The following is a 20964-nucleotide window of genomic DNA, read 5'->3' on the forward strand; positions in this document are numbered from 1 at the left end:
AACCAAACTCAAGTGGTTGAAGATGTATAAAAAGATTATGCAGCCGGTTAGTTCTTACACAGTGAAAATCATCAGTGTTCATTTGTCCGTTTGTAACTCGATCTGAACGGTCCCCGCCATTGCTCCAGCACAATATAATATTTAAAAAAAATCAGCTTAAGTACTTACAAGCCCACAATGTGTCACGAATCATGCGAGGCATTTTGTGAGCATGTGGATCTGCCATTTTTAACAAATCTTGAGAAAAACATTTTGACACAAATATTGTAAAATATGGGAAATCTGGGATCTACCCGACAATATTTTCGCGTGGGTGTCGTAGCGACACGACATAGCCAAATGCATATTAATCTGGGGTCGTTGAATTGGACATACCGGTAGTCATACTATCTGATGATGAGAACCTAACGGTAACAATTAGTGGCCGCACTGGCTGGTATAGGCCTACAACCCCGGTTGAAACCATTGCAACTAGGCATATGACTGAGTCAGCAAACCGTTAACATTTGGGTACCTTATATTTGAACCGGTCCAGTTGGCTAAAGTAGAGTAGAGCAACTTGTTAATTGTTCGGTCCGCAGTACAATTTTAAAACGACTCCCATGTCCCATTATTACAATTCACCGTGTAATTATTTGTATGCATTTAGAAACGGACGGTTTTCAAGTATACATTTCAAATGGCCGAAAAATACACGGACCACTAGGCTATCCACAGGCACAGTGCAAGTGCAAACTTACTAACTCAAAATAATCAATCCTAAACAAACGACATCGAAAGAAAACAATGCTACACATTAACTATTTCAAATCAGGGCCTAAACCTAAACAAACCGACCGTCTGTCTAAACTACCCGTTCTCTAAAAAAAATTACATTCTTACAAGTTTACAGTACATATATTATTAAATGTTAACATACCATCTCCATTGCTTCAGGTAACGTTGTACGTTGATACTAGTGTAGTGTTGATGAAGTCGAACTTGAAGAAGTATAGTCTCTTGAAGAAGCTAACTGTCTGTCTGTGGTTGTGAGTTGTGACTCAGCAAACGTCCGCTCAGTAAGAAGGTCAGTCAGTGAGTGAAGAGAATGAAGACAGTTTGATATTACATTAACGTGATCTCAGACACCTGCCGTCCGGTTGGCTCTTTTGAATTTGAACTCGCGTTGCCATTCGATAAGCGACGCTCTCCACGCTCGGCCCCGCTCTGATTGGTCAGTCAAATCAGAAACCGACATTTCGCGAGAACGTACGAGACCGGACGAGAGGGAGAACAGAGTAACAGACATACAAGCTTACAGTGCGTCACACCTGCAGCCCGTTGTGGGTTTGCAGATCTGCGGTTCGTAGCATGCTAGGCTACCGCTAGCTAATATTGTATTCATAGGAGACCCTTTCCAAGGGTGCGCTCGTTTTACCGTATAGTTTTCGCCCGCCGGCTACTACTAGTAGGGGGCTATGACGTTTTTCTTTTTTTAAATGCGACACACTATTATATTTCCCCATAATGTACAGAGTGGTACTGTTCAACGGATGGCAGATCGTCACACACAACAGCTGAGACGACTGAACCGAACTTAGAGAAGATAATTACCCCCAAATCCAAACATCTTTGTCCTGATGATGGTGGCAGAGTGAGCTTCTGTAGCAGGTGGTTCAGGGCCTCTGGTGTTAATCAAAGCTCAGAACAGCCTCGCAGACCCAAAACGAAAGAATATCTTGTTGTCGTTGGATAAGATTTTGTACACGATCACAATTCCATGCTGTATTGACGTGCGGTACCATAAAGAAAGATGACAGGCAAAAATAACAATTCTCATACATTATCGATATTGTGTAGACAGTATAGTCTTATCTTTATTGCTGTAAATTGTAAAGCAATTCCCCATGTATACAACAAAATTATTGTCTGGTGGTCTATCGCCGCCCTCTAGAGGATCACACTGCTTTCTGCATCACTTTGGTACAGTTGATAAGTAAAATTATACAATAAGCCAATAGCTGCCATCAGTCAGTTTCAGTTTTCACCTGATGCAGTGACGTCATAGGCATGTTAACGTATGAGTTAAATCGTGTATTTCATTCAGTAATCCATAAATCGTTGTTTCACTTTTTGTGCAGAATTACTGTATGTTTTAGGGTAGCCTATGTCTATAGTATAGGCTAATGGCTATAGCTATGGCCTGCGTCATTTGCATGTATACGAGTGTACAGAAATATACAGACTTTTGAATAGTTTAAAAAATAATTGTATTTTGATTATAGTCAAAATTTGTTATAATTTAATTGTACATTTATTGTAAATCACAATTATTTTGGTCACAATAATGGTGACATGAAATGTTCATATCGTCCCATCCTAGTGTTGACCTTTTGATGTACAAAACACAAGACCACAGTGGCATACAGGTGTCATCTGAATACATATTTATTAGATAAATATTAGGTTGTCACATCATCTAACTACATACAATTCTGCAAGACTAAAAATCACAATTAGTTCCTTTATTTTCTGACCAGTTTTTTAGAATATGAAATGATTGTACATACAATGTACAAACATACAGGACAATGGCCACGTTGCATGGATCATCTTAGATTGTACCATTTTGTCTTTTCTCTCCATCTGTTCGTGATATCAAAAAATTGTACAAACTATGGGTTTTTTGGGTACAATCTGCAGGACAAGAAAGATGCCTTTCTTTTTCCCCCAACCTTCCAAGCGTCACCCCCCCCCCCTCCCCCCCATATTTCCTTTGAAAACATTTCTTCTGCTCCTTTTTTTTTTTTTTTTACTTGATCGCCTCAGAGTATGCAGGTGAGACTAGAACACTATAGGCTAAATATCATATGTAAAACATAGCTGTCCCAGTTCGTCGCCTGAACAAAAAGAGGGTCAAAAGTATTATTTCAGAGGAGGAAGAGGGTGGGGGGGGGGTCAAAATGCTGAGAGATAATCCACAGACAGACGTTATAAACTATAACCAGGATCATGTTCCATATTCAGCCACTTCCAGTAGAGGGGTTGCAAGCTTTTTATTATTCTGAAATGACAATGCACATTCCCAGGGAAAATGAATACATTTCTGTTCACATGTCTCTATGTTCATTTACATATATACAGACATCCATGGGACATTTTGCCCACTTTGACCTAGCCTCAACCCTAAAAGATCTTTTTCTAGGCCAGAATAGGTGCACGTGCCCTTTTCCTATCATTTTTTTTTTTTTTTTTCCTTTTCTGTTTTTTCCTTCAAAAAAAAAAAAAAGAAAAGAGAAAAAAAAACGTTATTTTCCCCCAGAGAAATGGCCCTTTATCATGATTGTGCAACTACAGTTTTCGGAGGGGGTGCTGCCTAATACACAAAACTGGCTCATATGTAAATTAGAACAAAATGAAATGATAGCAATCCCCACGGGATCGATCGCAAATGAAAAGAAATAACGTGGCAGTGAGTGTGTGTTCAAAGAGAGACGCTTGATTTCAATGACACTCTGTTGATATCTACGTATCTGTGATTCAAATATGTAACACATATATCACTGTTTTGTAATGGAATAAATCATATTTCTAATACATAATGGAGTTTAAAATAATGCGTACATACTGTATAATCAAGATGTTTTAATCAGCACATTGCTACAATCGAAGGAAATTATATTTCTAGCCTTAACAGTTTAATAATAAAGAAAACCGATAGAAAATAATTTACTGAAAGAAAATTTAAAGAAAATAAATGGGATAAAAACAAGGTATGGTCTCAAGCTTTTAAAAAAGCCAAATTTGCAGTAACAAAAATAATATCATGGATTTATTTAAAATAAGGTTGTGATATAACTTTAAAATACCACGTGTGTACTATTGACAATTAGCAACAACTATGATATTCACAAGGTTTGACTGATTACATAGGGAGGCGGCGCATACCACAGTTTGTTTTGACAGAATGAAATCTTAAAATTCATAATCAATATGCATGGAGAGACAGGAGGGGATCATCATCTTTCAGCCCAATAGACCGCGTTTAATGAAAAACATTTGCTTAATTGGAGCTCAGCATCAGAAACGTAATGTAGGGAGGAAAAATTTAAAAAAAGGGTCATTTATACTCCATTATTACAACAGTGTCGTTGCCCAAAAAAGAGCTGCTCTTCAGTGGTGTCTGAGGGATCGATCACACATAATAATAAATAATGTGGCAGTGAGATAGATGCATGAATATACAGTACATATCCATCTAAGGGCCAAGGACATGAAAATGTTTGAGACTGCGTGACGTCCTTTAACCCATTTTGGGCGGGAAACCCTTTTGGTTAGCATTACGTTATGCTTTGGCTATTGAAAAATAGCAGATCTACAAGCTCATACAAGCTTGTAGGTCTGCTATTTTTGAAAAATCGAAGAACGACTGACATGGAAACATAGCTTTTTCAGAAAACTGTAGAATTTTTTTTAATCGTTCCCAGGTCAACAATGGGGTAACTGCCTGTCAGGTATAAAAAGTCCATGTGTCGGTCCTCAGTGCATGTGTGGTGTCATGGGGAGGAGATACACCCTCCAACATGACCACCTGTGGGGGTCAGCACTCAGCAGTGACAGGGTCTACAGTAGCATGGGGAGACATTGGGAATGGGGCATAATCATTATCGGGAGAAAAAAAGAGAATAGAAAAAGGAAAAACTAAAACGCACTGCAGGTTAAACTGAAGATGGGCTCTGTTCAGAAAGCGACACTGTGATATATATATAGAGTATAAATGAACCAGTAGAAAGCCCCACGTCGTGCCAACCTACAAGCTCCGCCGCGACACATTGTGTGTGTTGATCGGCTGTTTTTGAACATTTTGGAAAATCTTCACCACCACATAATTCAATAAATGTCAGGTTGAAAGTGGTAGAGTTTAAGACAGAGGGACATATCTCGCTCTTTCTTAAACCGCAGATCCTAACTGAGCGTCTGACGGGGGTTAGTGTGTATAGAAAGCACAATGATGAACAGTAGCTTATTACGAGACCTTTTGGATTAGCTTGCCCAGAGAGAAGACGCCAGTTGTTTGTACAAAAGATGGAGTTTGGGAGGACACGCGGTTATAACCACTTAAACCATCTATACTTAGTAAACTAATACTTAAGCTCTGTACCACCCCCCCACCCCCCCCACCCTCCTCTACACCTAATATCTTGGGATGAAAAGAGCCGATTTACAAGCTCACCACGCGTCGCAACGCGTCACACAGTGTGCTCGTAGATGGGCTGTTTTTCGCAGAATGTTCGCCCCGGGATAGGGCCGTTCGTTCGTGTGGTTACGGTTTTCGAGTCAACCAATCGGAGAATAGGAGAAACGTTATCAAGATGATACAAAAATATTCACAATGATATTTACAGTACAATAGCTTTTCTTTAAAAATAATACATTTTGCATACTGAACAGCACTCTTCTGAAAAAGTGAGAAAAAAAAGATAACACAAAACAAGAAAACGTGGCAAAAAAAGTCTGCTCCAATACTGCTTTAAAACCAAATCTTTAGAACAGTATTGATGAATAAACTGTCTTCTACATGTTTGAAATCAATTACCTCCAATGACACACACGCACCCACGCACACTCGCACACACACACACACACACACACACACACACACACACACACACACACACACACACACACACACACACACACACACACACACACACACACACACACACACACACACACACACACACACACACACACACACACACACACACACACACACACACACACAGTAAACGCATTCAAGGCAAACACACATCCATTCATCCTCTCCACTCCACTCCATTCACTCTCCCCTAAGCGGTTTCCCATCGCACAGCGGTTATGTTTGTGTTGTGAGTTGCGACAGGGGGCTACTACAATTAGGCTTCACTTTGGTGATGGTTGTTGAGCAGTTTGCCAAGGACGTTACAGACAGTTACATTTGCAGCAACAAAAAAAAAAGAGGAAAGGAAAGGAAAACAGGAATCAGAAAAACAAGAGAGGGGTTGGGGGGGTGGGGAGAAACATAAATATGACGTCTCCAGCTAATACATAATACATGTACTACTGGTTTCAGCATTATCCCTTCACTGTTAGTGTTAAATAAATCAGACAGAAATGAAAAACAAACAAACAAACAAACAAACAAAAACAATAAAAGATCTGTGGAAACAGCAACTGATAAAACAAACAAAAACAAAACAAAAACCACACCATCTTTTTTTTTTACCACTTGGAATATCACTATACAAGGGCTTGGCACACATGCACTTTGGAGACGACTTCAGCGCTACGTCGTTCAACAACAGGGGAACGTGATGGAGGGGACGGACGGACGGTGCACTCGCCTCGCACAGAGCGGGACGGTGTGGAAGGAAGGAAGCCCATCTGATATAGAGCAGTGGTTCTCAAAGTGGGGTTTACCAGGGGGGGTCTTGGAAGTTGAGCCATACCATTTTGTTCAACTCGGTTCCACAGATAAATGATTGTGAAAATAGCAGAATTGTTGTAGATCGTGTATTTTCCTTTATTGTTGACTATTTCTTATATTTATTTAACAATTTGGCCAATGTTTTATAGTATAGTTTGTTGAAGTAATGGTCCTTTACTTTCTTTCTTTCTCTCTCTTTTGTTTAGTTTTTTGTTGAGAATGAGAAAGTCTTAAAAGTCCTTAAATTGACACTTCACTGTCATCTGGGAATGTGGGGACCCAACCCAACCCACTGGTTGGGTTGAGAACCACTGGTTTAGGGAGGGAAAGGCGATAAATACATATAGGCTTACAGTAAGAAGCAGTACACTTACATGACAAAACAAAGGAAATAAATGCTATTCTCTGTCGGGATTAGAAAATGCCCATTACAGTCTAGGGTCTCTCTCCCAGTAGAGTAGATGGTCTCTCTCTCCATTCGAGCCGTTGTTGTGGAGAAAGTGGAAGCTGGCTATCCCCCCCACCCCATTATTCTTTTTTAATAAATTAAATCTGTTCAAAGTCTGGGTTGGAGGCGAGTGTGGGGCGAGGGATAGAGGGGGGCAAATAAACGAATGGTGTCACTTGCTTCCTGCTGCAAAGAGAGTCATTTTTCATTTGTCTCTTGCATGGCCAAGATCCTGTGCTTTAACATCACTGGTTCTGAACCTGGAGACCCCCCCCCCACAAGGATCTGTGAGTGAGGACGAGTTACGGGTCTCTAAAATCAATGGAACCAAATGGACCCATTTAAGGTTAATTAACTGCCACCTGGTGGACGCAAGAGCCAACGCTGGACTGCCGACCCGGGTCTACTTCGATTTAGTGTGTTGTACACTGGACGCAAGTCCGGTTTGGGCGGCCATCTTAGATGCTAAATAATTAGCGTCAATGCTAGCGAGCTAAAAATGAGTCCATCCTTGCTCTAGAAAGCGCCAATGTTCCAATCAAGATCACCGGATAATCAGAAAAGACCTCTGAACATCGTGTGTTTTGTCAAAACCAAGGAGAGTTCCGTAGATTTAGTTATTCAGCTTTTTAGATCCGGTTTGAGATCACGTTCCGCCAAATGCCAATAGTGGTTGCCGGTTGGATTCTAATTGGCGGAACGTTCCGTCACGAGCAGTTATTTTGTTAATAGGGGTCCATTTGGTTCCATTATGTACACTCTCAAAGTTAAAATAAACAACCTTTACAGTGTAGAGTGGACTGAGGTCCCAGAGATCACATGGGGAGGAGGGGGGGTTCCTTGTGTGTACGAATGGTTCCATTCGTACACTCAGGGCGGGGGGTACGTATGTGGTCTTGAAATTAAAATAAAAGACACTGAGAACCACTGCTTTACATGCCGACGAGTGGCCGACAGACGTACAGAACAGTGCTACCTACCCAGGCGTGGACACAGGGTGCAGACTAGAGTGAGGGTGTAAGCACACTTAGGCGCCAAGAAACGCCTAGTTCAGGCGTCGCTTCCGGGTTTTTAAGCAGCTGGTGGATGGAAATGACGCTCGCGCGCAGCTGCAACCTGACGAGTCGGCCAAAAAACGGAAACGCATTGCCGACGCTGCAAGTTGAAGCCGCGCTCGGGCGTCATTTCCATCCATCAGCTGCTTAAAAACCCGGTGCAGGCGCCTGGACTAGGCGTCTTCTTGACGCCTCTTGACGCGTATATGTGCCCGCGCCCTGACAGAGAGTAGGAAACGGGAAACAGGAAGCAGAAGACAGAGAGGGAACAGGAAACAGGAGGCAGGAGACAGAGAGGGAAGTGACGAGGCCTTTGCAGATGGGAACAACGTAGAGGCGACAATGCATACTGGCCAGATAGCGCAGATTATATAGATTTTTTTTACAGTTTTTTCAGTTATTTTTCTGTTTTATACAATGGATTTATTTTCTTCTCGAAAAAAATAAAGGGAAAATAAAATGTGAATTAAAAAACAAAATGCTACAACACTTTAGTTTTTCTCCTAATGTGCACACAGACACGTGTGACGTTAAAAAACAAAACAAAACAAAAAACGACAACTGAATATAGCTGCACAGTTCGAAAAGGTATCGCCGCCGTCGCCGTGCTAGCTAGCTAGCTAGCGCCCTTGAGTTTTTCAAAGCTCGTTCAGTCAGTCAGTCTGTGCTGCTGGCCAATCAAAACTGTACAAGAGGAAGAAGAGAGAGGGAGTGCATCTTTGTGTTTTATCAAGTACTGAGAGTGCTGCCTGCCCGAGGCTCACAGGGAAATGCCTGGGCATTCGGAGAAGTTTATATCTGTGTGTGTGCGTGTGTGTGTGCGTGCGTGTGCATGTGTGTGTGTGTGTGTGTGTGTCTGAATTGCCTCAGTTGTTCTCAAAGAGGGACAGGAGGTCGTCGTTGCTATTGCTGGGGAGGTCCGGGGGGTCCAGGTAGGACAGCAGCTCGTCTGGGTTGGCGAGCTCCGGGAGAAGCTGTGGCGGAGGGAGGATGAGACGTTAGCACTGTCGCTTCTTACACCGTTTAAAAAAAATATATAGTTATAAAAAACAGGGCGGTGCGGGCAAAATATACATTCTTTCATATATTCCCTTTGTCCCACTCCTAGCAAAGGCATATATTTCCTTTGTCCCCCTCCTATCAGAGGCAAACATCTCCTATGATGACATATCATTCTTTCATATATTCCCTTTTTCCCCATCCTAGCAGAGGCAAACATCTCCTATGATGACATATCTGGCTCCCAGGGGTACCTTTCAGGGAGAGGTACCCCTAGCTTCCTAGGAAGACCAAATAAACAGGAAGCCACTGTAGATAACTGCAATAGCCGCTGACGACTAGGACTTTTGATTGACTAGACTAAGACTGAACCATTTCAGAAGACTAAATAGGACTAAGACTAAATGGTGTGTTATATTCAAAAGACTAAAAGCCCTAAACACACCAAAGGGTCAAGACAGTTTTAGCGTTGCCTGCACCAACTCACATCTAAGGAAGGCTCGGGCATGTCCGATCCCGCCTCGCTGCCCAAGCTGTTGGAGGGGAAGGACAAGTCCCCGTGCGATGGATGGCTGTTGGGACCAGACTGCTGTTGCTGTTGTTGCTGCTGCTGTTGTTGTTGTTGTTGTTGTTGTTGCTGATGTTGTTGTTGTTGCTGTTGTTGTTGATGCTGTTGTTGTTGTTGTTGATGCTGTTGTTGTTGTTGTTGATGCTGTTGTTGTTGTTGTTGTTGATGTTGTTGCTGCTGTTGATGTTGTTGTTGTTGCTGTTGTTGCTGAGGAGTGGGAGGCTGCCGCGAGGACTGCGGAGGCCCGCCGTGGTGTAGCTGCTGCCCCGAGTGGCTGCCAGGGTGCGGGGAGGCGTGGCTGCCAGGGTGAGGGGAGGCGTGGCTACCAGGATGCGGGGAGGCGTGGCTGCCAGGATGAGGGGAGGCGTGGCTACCAGGATGAGGGGAGGCGTGGCTGGCAGGGTGCGAGGAGGCGTGGCTCCCAGGGTGCGAGGAGGCGTGGCTCCCATGGTGCGGGGAGGAGGCGTGCAAGCTCTGCTGCAAGGAGCCGTGAGGAGACTGGTCAGTGCTGGCAGGATGAGGTATCTGGCAGGAATGGAGAAAACGCTCAAACGGTTAGGGTTGTCACAAATTATTTTGTCGTAATCGTTTCCAAGATGTTGTAATGTACATAAACAAGAAATGATGACATAGTCATATTTGTCAGGTGAAAGAAGCCCGGTCTCCATTCTCCCCCCCCTGCGGTCGCTTCTTGCCTTGGCTTTAAGGCGTCTTACTGGATATTATTAATTCTATAACGTGTATGATTCTGTGTCACAACCTTGTATTATATTGTATTATAATTGTATTAGTAGGAGACACTTTCCCAGGGAGCGCTCACTTCCGCGGTGCGGGGCAGGGCTTAGGAGGCAACCAATCATGACTAGGTCGCTACTATGTGATTGGCTACACGAGTGTCAAACTATACCATTGGCTTAGGGGGCAGTCAATCATCACTAGGTCGTTATTAAAAACAGGCCTGTTATATGTCAGGTTTCACCTGACAAAAAGCTGAAATAGCAGATCTACAAGCTTACACTTTGTGACGCGTTGTAAGCTTGAACATGCTGCTAAAGCTGCAGGTCGTGGCTTTCTTTTGTTTGTTTTTGAGTGAATATGTTGTTATTTTGAACAATCTGTATATGGTGGAACACTTTAAAGGGATAGTTCCAGATTTTTTTTACTTAAGTTGTATGAAATACTTGCCATTAATATAGTGGTTGCAACTGTATTAATTGATTGCCCGAGTCTGAAAATCTGAACTATCCCTTTAACACAATATGACTAACACAACTGCAGTGGTTGTGTTTGGTCTCCTCTAGTCTAAACTGAACCATAAGGGGGCCAAAGGGGGCCATATTTGAACATAATTATGAAAAGGCAGACTGAATGTCCTGTCATTCTGTAATACATAAAGTATTACACATGCATCGCTGTACAACACATGTATTTAACTGCAGTGCAATAACAGTAGTCTTGTTGGCAGTCTAGACACATTTAAGCCTCTTTATCTGTGCTGTGAAGAAAACAAAAACAACTTTTAAATGCATGCACTGCACCGACATTCTATTTACAGTCACATAACTTGTATTTTGGTTCAAGAATAATAATGGCACAGGCAGTGTAGCCAAATGTAAGCAGGGGTGAAAAGGTGTCTGTAAAACAGATTATAATAGCCTTCCTTTCGCATGTGGAGAATGAAACAACCCAAGGAGGAACTCACTGAGTCTGGCATGTTGTGAGAGAGCGGCTTGTCGTGCGCCATCAGGCCTCCGGGCATGTCGGGCGGGTGCGACAGCTGCGGGGGACCGTGCATGAAGTCATTCATCGACGTACCGCCAGGGTTGCCATGTGGGAAATCAAAGTTCCCGCCATGCCCCTGGTAACTGTTGCCTGCAAGACGAGACAAAACAAAGAGAGAGTCAGTACACGTCCCACGATGCCAGCATCACCTGAAGGACTTTGGTACTCTTACTCGTCAAAACGTCCATACTGTGAACTGTGTTTGTATGACACACAATCCTCAAAGTCATTGCCGAGCTTCGGGTTTAGGTGACTACCAGTGTTGGAAAAGTTACTCAAAAATTATTAACTATTACTATTCTTATTTACATAATTATTACTCCCTGCCAAAAGCTTGTAGATCTGCTATTTTTCAACAGCTAAAGTTTGAAATAACGGTTAAAGTGGTTAAAAGCTATAAGGCGACACAGATGCGTCCTCAGGTCTAAATGGGTTAAATGGAGGTCCGTGGCCTAGTCTAATGCCCATCAAACTGGGGGTCCTTGGTTGAAATGAAGGCCTGATCAACCCTGGCATACGGTAAGTAGCCCACCTTGGTTTCCATATTCGTTGCCGTTGCCCCCCTGCTGGCTACCGGGCAACGAGGGGTAGGGCGAGGGCCCGGGTCCGAGCTGGGCTATCATTTCCATCACATTGGGCATGATCATCTGGCTGGGGCTCATAGTCTTAAACCTCTTGGCCAGCGGTCCGTCCGGGTCCTCCTTGATGTGGATGTCTGACTTTATGGCCACCGGTCGCCAGCTACATGTCGGGTCAATCGTCACCTCCTCAAATTCGGAGCTGGGGAGAAAGAAAACAAACAGGTGGAGGTCTCGATTAATTGGTGAAACTGCAAAGAGGTGAAGCAACACTGGCATAGAGCAGGGGTTTTAAACTGCAAGGAGGTGAAGCAACACTGGCATAGAGCAGGGGTTTTAAACTGCAAGGAGGTGAAGCAACACTGGCATAGAGCAGGGGTTTTAAACTGCAAGGAGGTGAAGCAACACTGGCATAGAGGAGGGGTTTTAAACTGCAAGGAGGTGAAGCAACACTGGCATAGAGCAGGGGTTTTAAACTGCAAGGAGGTGAAGCAACACTGGCATAGAGCAGGGGTTTTCAACCTATTTCATATCAAGGTCCATTATTTGTTCTGCATTTGAGCCGCAGACCACCATTGGATGAGATTTAGCCTCTCAGACCCAAAACTAAAGAATATTTTGTTACCGTTGGACATATATTATTTGACATGCTAATTGTGTAGACTTCTTTAAGTAGCCTAATGCAATAGTAATAATTCTCAAGAGTTAAAGATCTATAAGGGTCCATTTGGTTATCAATGTTCCATCATTTAGCTGGGGACCACATGGAACCCCCTCAAGGACCACTGGTTGAAAACCAAACCACTGGTATAGACTAATGTCCTCCAAATAAGATCGTACAATTTTTATGCTCTCCAGAGTTAAGGTCAAGATCTATAAGTTGAAAACCACTGGTATAGACTATGATAATGTGAACTGCACTAAGCATTCTGACAACATGGGTACAAAGGGTAATGCAGTAACTGAAGAAGGGGCATGCAGTCTGAATGGGCATCATAACGCTAGCAAGAAGTCGTACAAGTACGTTGTAACTTACTTTTGGATAGCGTTCAAGATTCCCCACATGTACTGGTCCACTTCCAGGCCCTCTAATAATGCTGTTTTACTGTGAGGAGAGGAACACAGGGAGACAGATGATGAGACAGTGCTTATTACTAAACTGTCTGAAACGAACTTTATCAAATCAAATCATGAGGAGGAGGACCCCTGTTACTGAACAAACACTGTATAGCAATGATTACTATTGTATATAGCAATAAATGCTATACAATTTAAAAAAATATATATACAAAAAAAAGAGCAGCGGTAAATATCAGAGCTGGAAACACTTACTTGCATACAGGACACCGCCATGTCCCCCGCTCACAGTTCAGTTGTAAATATGATTCCAAATCGAAGCACTGAAGGTAGACAAATCAAAACACGCACCATCACATCACACATCCAGCAAAAAATATTCCTCACACCAGAGCTTCAAAAAGTGGGAATCCCCCAGGGGTACGTGAGGGGGTTCCAGGGTGTCCCCATCAAAATCACTTTAAGCACTGTAACCCCATTTTATAACCCCTTTTATACTTGGTGATACTATATTAGAAACATCTACCATACCACCTCTTCAGGTGGGGGGGGGGGTCCAAGACCAAGTTCATATCAATGTGGTGGTCCTTGACCATGACAATGTTTGAGAACCAGTACCGTCCTCAGACCACACACAGACAGTCTTGGAAATAGCAGACTGACATAGCTCAAAACGCGTCTCAAAATGACGCGTTGTGAGCTTGTAGATCGGCTATTTTATTTCAGCAAAACAAACTAGTATAGAGCCCGTACAGGGTTTAACCCATTCTGACCTGAGATCAGATTCATACGAGGTTTCCACTGGACACACACTGGTCTGATGAACCCATTCTGACCTGAGATCAGATTCTAAAAATGTCAGTCGAATTTTTCAAAAATAGCAGACCTACAAGCTCGTATCGCGCCACTCGGTGGCGCGATATGAGCTTGTAGATCTGCTATTTTTCAATAGGTAAAGCATAACATGATGCTAACACCAAAACGGGTGCCCGGTCAGAATGGGTTAAGCAAGTCAAGTGTTTAAGCGGTCAGCCACTCGCCTGGACGTGCTTGCAGTCGTGTCCTCTGGCTGGAAGCTGTATCCGTCGGAAGGTGATGGGACATTTGAGGGACACCTTGATGGCCGTCTGCTCCACGCCGTCCTCCCCGTTGAGCGAGGCGCCGCCCGACGACGCAGCCACGCTGCTGAAGTTCCTCTTGACTGCAAGGAGGAACGGGGAGAGAGACAGACGGTCGTCGGTTAAAGGGGTAAGCTTATAGATGGTCTATTTTGGGCACACGATGAAGCATGAACGGGGCTCGGGCAATGGGCACAGGCACGGGCGTACCTTTGGTGATGCAGTGTTCCGCGGGCAGAAGCCTCTTCTTCAGCAGACCCTGAAGCACCGAGCGGACAGAGGGCCGGTGCACCAGCTGCAGCACGAACAGGTGAGACTGTGGAGAGAAACCGCACGTCAACATCATCATCTCCATCATCACCGACCGCCATTATTCAAAAGATCTGGATCTGGAATGTTATCTGGAATCATTGGATGTTTTTCGGGTCTCACAAACCGACACCGTCTCCTTCCAGGTCGACCCGACCAAGGCTGATGTGTGTAATTCTGTATATCATGTGGTATATCCTATCTTTGGTGGTTTGTACCAGCATCGAAGCCTTCCCATGTGGACGAATACTATTTTTACCTCATGTGACTCCCACGTGTTACCGGCTGATACCGACAATAAGCCACTACCGACCTACTTCTTGTGCCGTTTCTTTCCTATGTTTTCCTCCCTGCACTCCCTCTTCTCTCGCCTGTGAACCCGCGAGGTGACAATAAAGTTGTGACTCCCGTGTGCTACTCACGCAGCAGCAGGCGGTGACCGTGATCTGAATGGTGTTGCGTCCCGGTTGGCACACGTGCTTCAGGTGCAAGGGTTTGTGGGAGGTCTTGTTGTCGCCCCGCTCGATGGTGAGGGGCGTGGCGTTGACGCTGACCTGCACCGAGGCGGGCCAGTTGGTGTTCATCTGCCGGTCCTCGTGGTGGTAGCACTTGAACTGCAGCTCAAGATCCGATCTGAAGAAGAAAGAAACAGTTACACCCCGTCCGCACTGCCAGCGAAGCGAGCGAACGATGATATCTCATTAGAATACATGTTCATCAATATGACTGTCCTGACGTGCCGCGAGCGTGCATCGACGTCGTCCATTCCTTCTATATTCGCTCGCATTCTTTACTTGATTTGTTTTTGGCTTTTCTGCCTTTATTGATAGTTTTAAGTGAAGACTGACAGGAAAGAGGGAGAGAGAGAAGGGGAGAGACATGCAGCAAAGGTCGTCATGAATGGGACTCGAACACACGACGCGTTGTCAGGGCAGAGCCTATATGAGCCATGCGCCTGGACCGCTAGGCCAGCGGGCGCCCCTCACAGTCTGTATCGACTTGAGCGAGGTTTCGGAGGGCCACTTTCATTGGTTGAGATCTACCTGCTACTATTTATTGGTTATTTGATTGGTTCAGGCTACATCGCAGTGCAATGGCCCGACGCTCCATATCAGGACAGTTTTTTTCACACAATATAACGCTCGCTCTCCTGGCCTGTGCCTGATTTGGCCTAATAACGCATCATCGTTAAAACATAAAAAAAGACTGCTGATCGCTGGTGTATGATATACGTGTGTAGGCCATGGGGTGGCGCTGTTTTTACCTCCACATGAGGGTCTGGTGCACGGAGGGCCGTAGGTGGAAGACGTGGTTGCTGACGGCCAGGTTGTGCTCTAGCCTGAAGGGCTCCAGGACCACCCCGTCACGCACGGGGAACGTCAGGCGCAGCTCCTCGTTGGGGTTGGCTGTACGTGGGAGGGGAGAGAGAGAGAGAGAGAGAGAGAGAGAGAGAGACAGAGAGAGAGAGAGAGAGAGAGAGAGGAGACAGGCTCAAACTGGGGCCTACTTTATGGAGGAAGGATATATTCGCCCTGAAGGCAGAGACAGAATTAATCCATTTTTTAAAAATATATTAATAATAGAAATAAACGCAAATCCTCCAATAGTATAGAGGGAATCTGGTCAACATCTCCTTATCATAAGTACTAGTACCTACTATGATGGTAAGTAAGCAAGTAAGTAAATAAATAAGTACATGCATGGCGTGAAGCCGATTGATTTTCTCTATTTTGGGATACGTGACGCTAGATGTGAGCGTTCCGAAAGGGCGTGAACCTCCAGTACACTATTTAAAGACAGCAAAGTTACACTACCAGAGCCGGAGGAGGTGTCTACCTTTGTATGTCTCATGTTCAGGACACTCACCTGGAGGAGGAGGAAGTGCAGAGATATTTGGTTTGATGTCGGGAGGGAAGGGGGGCTTGACGTCCTGGCTCGGCGACAGATATGGAGGAATATTACTTCCCGGGGTCATGGGGGGCGTGGGGTTGCCTGGCACTGGGGAGTGAGGGTAGCTGCCCACCGGTCTGGGCGGCTGCGACGGGCACAGAACACAGACACATACATTATTTACACTGGGCAGTGAGGGTAGCTGCCCACCGGTCTGGGCGGCTGCGACGGGCACAGAACACAGACACATACATTATTTACACTGGGCAGTGAGGGTAGCTGCCCACTGGTCTGGAGGGCTGCCACGGGCACAGAGGTGAACACAGAACACAGACATTATTTCCTAAACATCTCAGAGATTCTCAACCTTGATTCATGTCCAGGAAATCTACAGTGTTCATTTAACTCTGACTAGATGGACCCGGAAGGTTCCGTTTTAAGCATTATGTTATACTTTAGCTATTTTTAAAAAATCGTGAAAATGTGCCTGGAATCTTTGAATTTATGTTCTTTCAGAGCGAGTTTTTAACTCAAATCTTTGCTTCTGAGAGGGTCCCCTGGAACAACATATTCTCAGATGGGGGTCAGCGGCCAATGTCATAAATAATTGGGGGTCCTTGACATGAATGTGTTTGAGAACAACTGACATAGAAACATGGGTTTTTAATAAAACTGTCGTCAGGTTAAATGACCTTACCCCGTTCATAGTGCCTTGGCTGTACTGATATCCTCCCCCAGAGAAGTTGTTGGCTTGGCCATTGAAAGGAGGCTCCTGCTGTTATTGGAAGAAACACAGATGATCTTTATGATTGTGCGTTATTATTATTAGCCCTATATACACTTTTAGAAGGATAAAAAAAAGCAGATCTTCAAGCTCACAATGCGTTGTGATGGGTCACAATGTGTCACATCACAACGCATTGTGAGCTTGAAGATCTGCTTTTTTAGCCCTTCTGGATAAGGATAGGGATTTAGCTGACTACTTTTCAGAGGTACAGAACTTTGTTAAGTGGTGTGACGACAACCACCTTATTCTTAATGTTAAGAAGACACAGGAGATGGTGTTTGACCCAAAGAGCATTGGTGACCACAGGCCTGTGGTCATCCATGACTCGACCATCTCACAGGTCTCCTCATATAAATACTTGGGGATCTGCATTGACAACTCAATGACTTGGAACACACATGTGGACAGTCTCTGTAGTAAACTACAGCAAAGACTGCACTTCCTCCGACGTCTCAGGGTTCATGGTGTTGACCAAAGATTTATGTTAGTGTTCTATCGAGCAGTCTTGGAAAGCCTGGTCAGGTTTGGCATCACAGTTTGGTTCGGTAATCTCTCAGTGCAACTGAGGTCCAAACTGTTAAGATTGGTGCAGACTGCAGGGAAGATCATAGGGGTAAGACAACTCCCCTCTCTTCAGTCTATTTATGAGCAGGCTACATTAAAACAGGCTCAAAAAATTGTCAGTGATGTTACCCATGTTTTAAGTGGCGAGTTTGTACTTCTGCCCTCTGGGAGAAGATACAAAGAACCAAAGTGGAAGTACATCAGATTTAAAAAATCATTTGTATCAGCATCAACTAAGATGCTGAACGAGGCTCTGAAACAGCGGTAACTTCGTGAGGCCTGATAATCCACATAATGTGTGCAATTATGTAATGTTGTGTCTTCCTCTGTAATGTATTTGTGTTGTCATTGATGTTTTATGTGTGGCTGCAGCTGGGGTGAAAGCCCAAGACAAATTTCCCTTGTGGACAATAAAGTTTACCTTGACCTTGAGCTTGTAGATCTGCTATTATCAAAAGATTAGTTTTTTGAAAACTGTGTGTGTGCTCTGTTACCTTATAGTACTGTCCCATGGCTCCGCTGGGTGGGGGGTACTGGCCCTGGATCTGCTGTGTGTGTGTGTGTGTGTGTGTGTGTGTGTGTGTGTGTGTGTGTGTGTGTGTGTGTGTGTGTGTGTGTGCTGTGTTACCTTATAGTACTGTCCCATGGCTCCGCTGGGTGGGGGGTACTGGCCCTGGATCTGCTGGCCTGGCATCCTCTGGCCGGGGTAGTTGGGGGAGGGCAGCGGCCGCGAGGCATTCTGGGCGGGGTACTGCCCCTGCTGGCTGGGGAACTGGCTGTTTGGTCCATACTGCTGTCCACCATAGTTAGGCTGGAGGGGGGGGGGGGGGGGATGACTGTTAACAGCCCTATATAGCAGGGGTGGGCAACTTTGACGATGGAGAGGGCCACTCCAGAGGACCACATTGCATATTATTGTCGTAGCAAAAATAGCAGATCTACAAACTCTACAAAAGTTTTGAGCTTGTAGATCAGCTATTTTTGCAATATTTGAATAGCAGCTCTACAAGCTAACACAACACAGCATTGAGCACGTTTTGAGCTTCTAGATCGTCACTAGTTTGAGTCCCCGGAGAGACAGACATCAACTTTCTCTTTTGGCTCACAGGCTAAAAAAAGGTTTGGGAACATCAACATTAAGGCTATAAGTGTTGAATGACGTGGCTCACCTCCCCTGGGTACGGCCTCTTCATGCCCTGCATGCCCATGCCTTGGGGCCCCCGGGGTCCCGCGTAGCCTTGCTGGGGCATTCTTTGGCCGTGGCCCCCGAACGGCCCCATGCCTTGGCCCGGCCTGGGCTGGTTCATTCCCATGGGGGGGCCGCCGCCCATGTTGTTGGGGTTCATGCCCTGGGGGCCCATGCTGCCGGGGAGGTTTGGGGGGCCGCGCGGGGGCCCCGGCTGGTTCATGAACTGACTGCTGTACGCCTGGTTCTGTCCCTGCATCTGGAAGGAGGAAGTCATCTGAAAAGACAGAGACGTCGCTCAATAAGACACTCCATTTTGGTACAAGTCTTGACAACGTTTGCAAAAGCTTTGCAGCGCTTGACAGTTTTGCTGAAAGCGCTCGCTTTCAGTAAAGCAACATCCTGCTGTCTCCTGAATTATGTGCAAATTCAAAACAGCTGGTACGTATGGGCCGTTGAGTGATATCCAACCAGCACTTCACAACACTTGAATTTACATTTCAGGGGTTGACAGAGGAAGTGTAGCGCCCAGGATAACATTAGAATAGATAATTGACACTGGGTGAAGAAAATGGGCTGCAAAATCGTGGGATAAAATAGAAGGTAGCTCATAACATGTCTAGTCTACGGTGGATTTTTTATGAAACAAACACTTTGCAGATAGAGGATAATTCAAGCTTTTCGTTCAGCTGCAATGTTGGTGAGTTTGACGACGTTGTGTAATACAATCAGACAGGACTTTTCTGTTTGGATGTACAGTTTGGATGTACAGTTTAGCTATTGAAAAATAGCAGATCTACAAGCTCATAGCGCGCCACCGAGTGGCGCGCTACGAGCTTGTAGGTCTGCTATTCTTTTTTTTATCGTGAAAATTATTTTTATTCCCGAAAACTGCCAGGATTTAGAATACATTTGTAGAATTGTTCCCAGGTCAAAATGGGTTAATGACAAGATGGCCGTGGTCGGTCTGCACAAGGTCTATGGTTGCAATCGGGTTGAGAACCAGTGATCTAGCTTAGCTGTGATGTGTGTGCGTGCATGCGTGCGTGTGTGCGTGTGTCTCTGGTCCTACCGGGCCGTATTGGTTCTGCATGTCCTGCTTGTTCTGCGTGTCCTGCTGCATGGCGGCCACGGTGGCCGTGGCCGTGGCCGTCGCCGTGGCCGCCGCCGCAGCCACGGCTGCAGCGGCGGCCGCGGCGGCCGGCTGGGTGAAGTCTCCGGGACCGCGTTGGTGTTGGCCGGGCATGCCCATCCCGCCGGGCCCCGAGTTCGGACCTCCGGGGTAACTGAAACAACAACAAACAAACAGCGCTTTCTGTCAGTCAGAGCAGAACACCTCCCCTCTTCATATCCTACATTCTGTCAGTCAGAGCAGAACACCTCCCCTCTTCATATCCTACATTCTGTCAGTCAGGGCAGAACACCTCCCCTCTTCATATCCTACATTCTGTCAGTCAGGGCAGAACACCTCCCCTCTTCATATCCTACATTCTGTCAGTCAGGGCAGAACACCTCCCCTCTTCATATCCTACATTCTGTCAGTCAGAGCAGAACACCTCCCCTCTTCATATCCTACATTCTGTCAGTCAGAGCAGAACACCTCCCCTCTTCATATCCTACATTCTGTCAGTCAGGGCAGAACACCTCCCCTCTTCATATCCTACATTCTGTCAGTCAGGGCAGAACACCTCCCCTCTTCATATCCTACATTCTGTCAGTCAGGGCAGAACACCTCCCCTCTTCATATCCTACATTCTGTCAGTCAGGGCAGAACACCTCCCCTCTTCATATCCTACATTCTGTCAGTCAGGGCAGAACACCTCCCCTCTTCATATCCTACATTCTGTCAGTCAGGGCAGAACACCTCCCCTCTTCATATCCTACATTCTGTCAGTCAGGGCAGAACACCTCCCCTCTTCATATCCTACATTCTGTCAGTCAGGGCAGAACACCTCCCCTCTTCATATCCTACATTCTGTCAGTCAGGGCAGAACACCTCCCGTCTTCATATCCTACATTCTGTCAGTCAGGGCAGAATACCTCCCGTCTTCATATCCTACATTCTGTGATAAATCATAACTACAGATTCACACAAGCTCCAGACCGCGGCTCGTAATGCGTCTCGAGTTTACCTGTATCTGTACCCGACGTGTGTTGG

The 20964-nt window shown here is 45.3% G+C and overlaps 1 protein-coding gene across 4 annotated transcripts in view; it reads right to left on the reverse strand.

Moving 5' to 3' along the window:
• Window positions 1-3020: 3020 nt before the first annotated feature.
• LOC308332528 (zinc finger MIZ domain-containing protein 1-like) overlaps window positions 3021-20964 on the reverse strand; it is a 213202-nt gene continuing 195258 nt past the window's right edge. For all 4 annotated transcript variants that reach the window (XM_080788478.1, XM_080788475.1, XM_080788476.1 and 1 more), the window contains 15 exons: window positions 19879-20092; window positions 18790-19083; window positions 18249-18431; window positions 16967-17044; window positions 16246-16414; window positions 15644-15785; window positions 14802-15012; window positions 14281-14386; window positions 13993-14153; window positions 13208-13275; window positions 12912-12980; window positions 11830-12077; window positions 11218-11387; window positions 9435-10040; window positions 3021-8922 (listed from right to left, as the gene is read on the reverse strand). In XM_080788478.1, the coding sequence (XP_080644604.1) occupies window positions 8815-8922; window positions 9435-10040; window positions 11218-11387; window positions 11830-12077; window positions 12912-12980; window positions 13208-13275; window positions 13993-14153; window positions 14281-14386; window positions 14802-15012; window positions 15644-15785; window positions 16246-16414; window positions 16967-17044; window positions 18249-18431; window positions 18790-19083; window positions 19879-20092 (2827 nt within the window). In that variant the 3' untranslated portion in view covers window positions 3021-8814. The remainder of the gene's footprint in view (window positions 8923-9434; window positions 10041-11217; window positions 11388-11829; window positions 12078-12911; window positions 12981-13207; window positions 13276-13992; window positions 14154-14280; window positions 14387-14801; window positions 15013-15643; window positions 15786-16245; window positions 16415-16966; window positions 17045-18248; window positions 18432-18789; window positions 19084-19878; window positions 20093-20964) is intronic.

The sequence above is a fragment of the Protomyctophum bolini genome (genome assembly GCF_963924005.1).
Source record: "Protomyctophum bolini genome assembly, chromosome: 18".
Taxonomy (NCBI): domain Eukaryota; kingdom Metazoa; phylum Chordata; class Actinopteri; order Myctophiformes; family Myctophidae; genus Protomyctophum; species Protomyctophum bolini.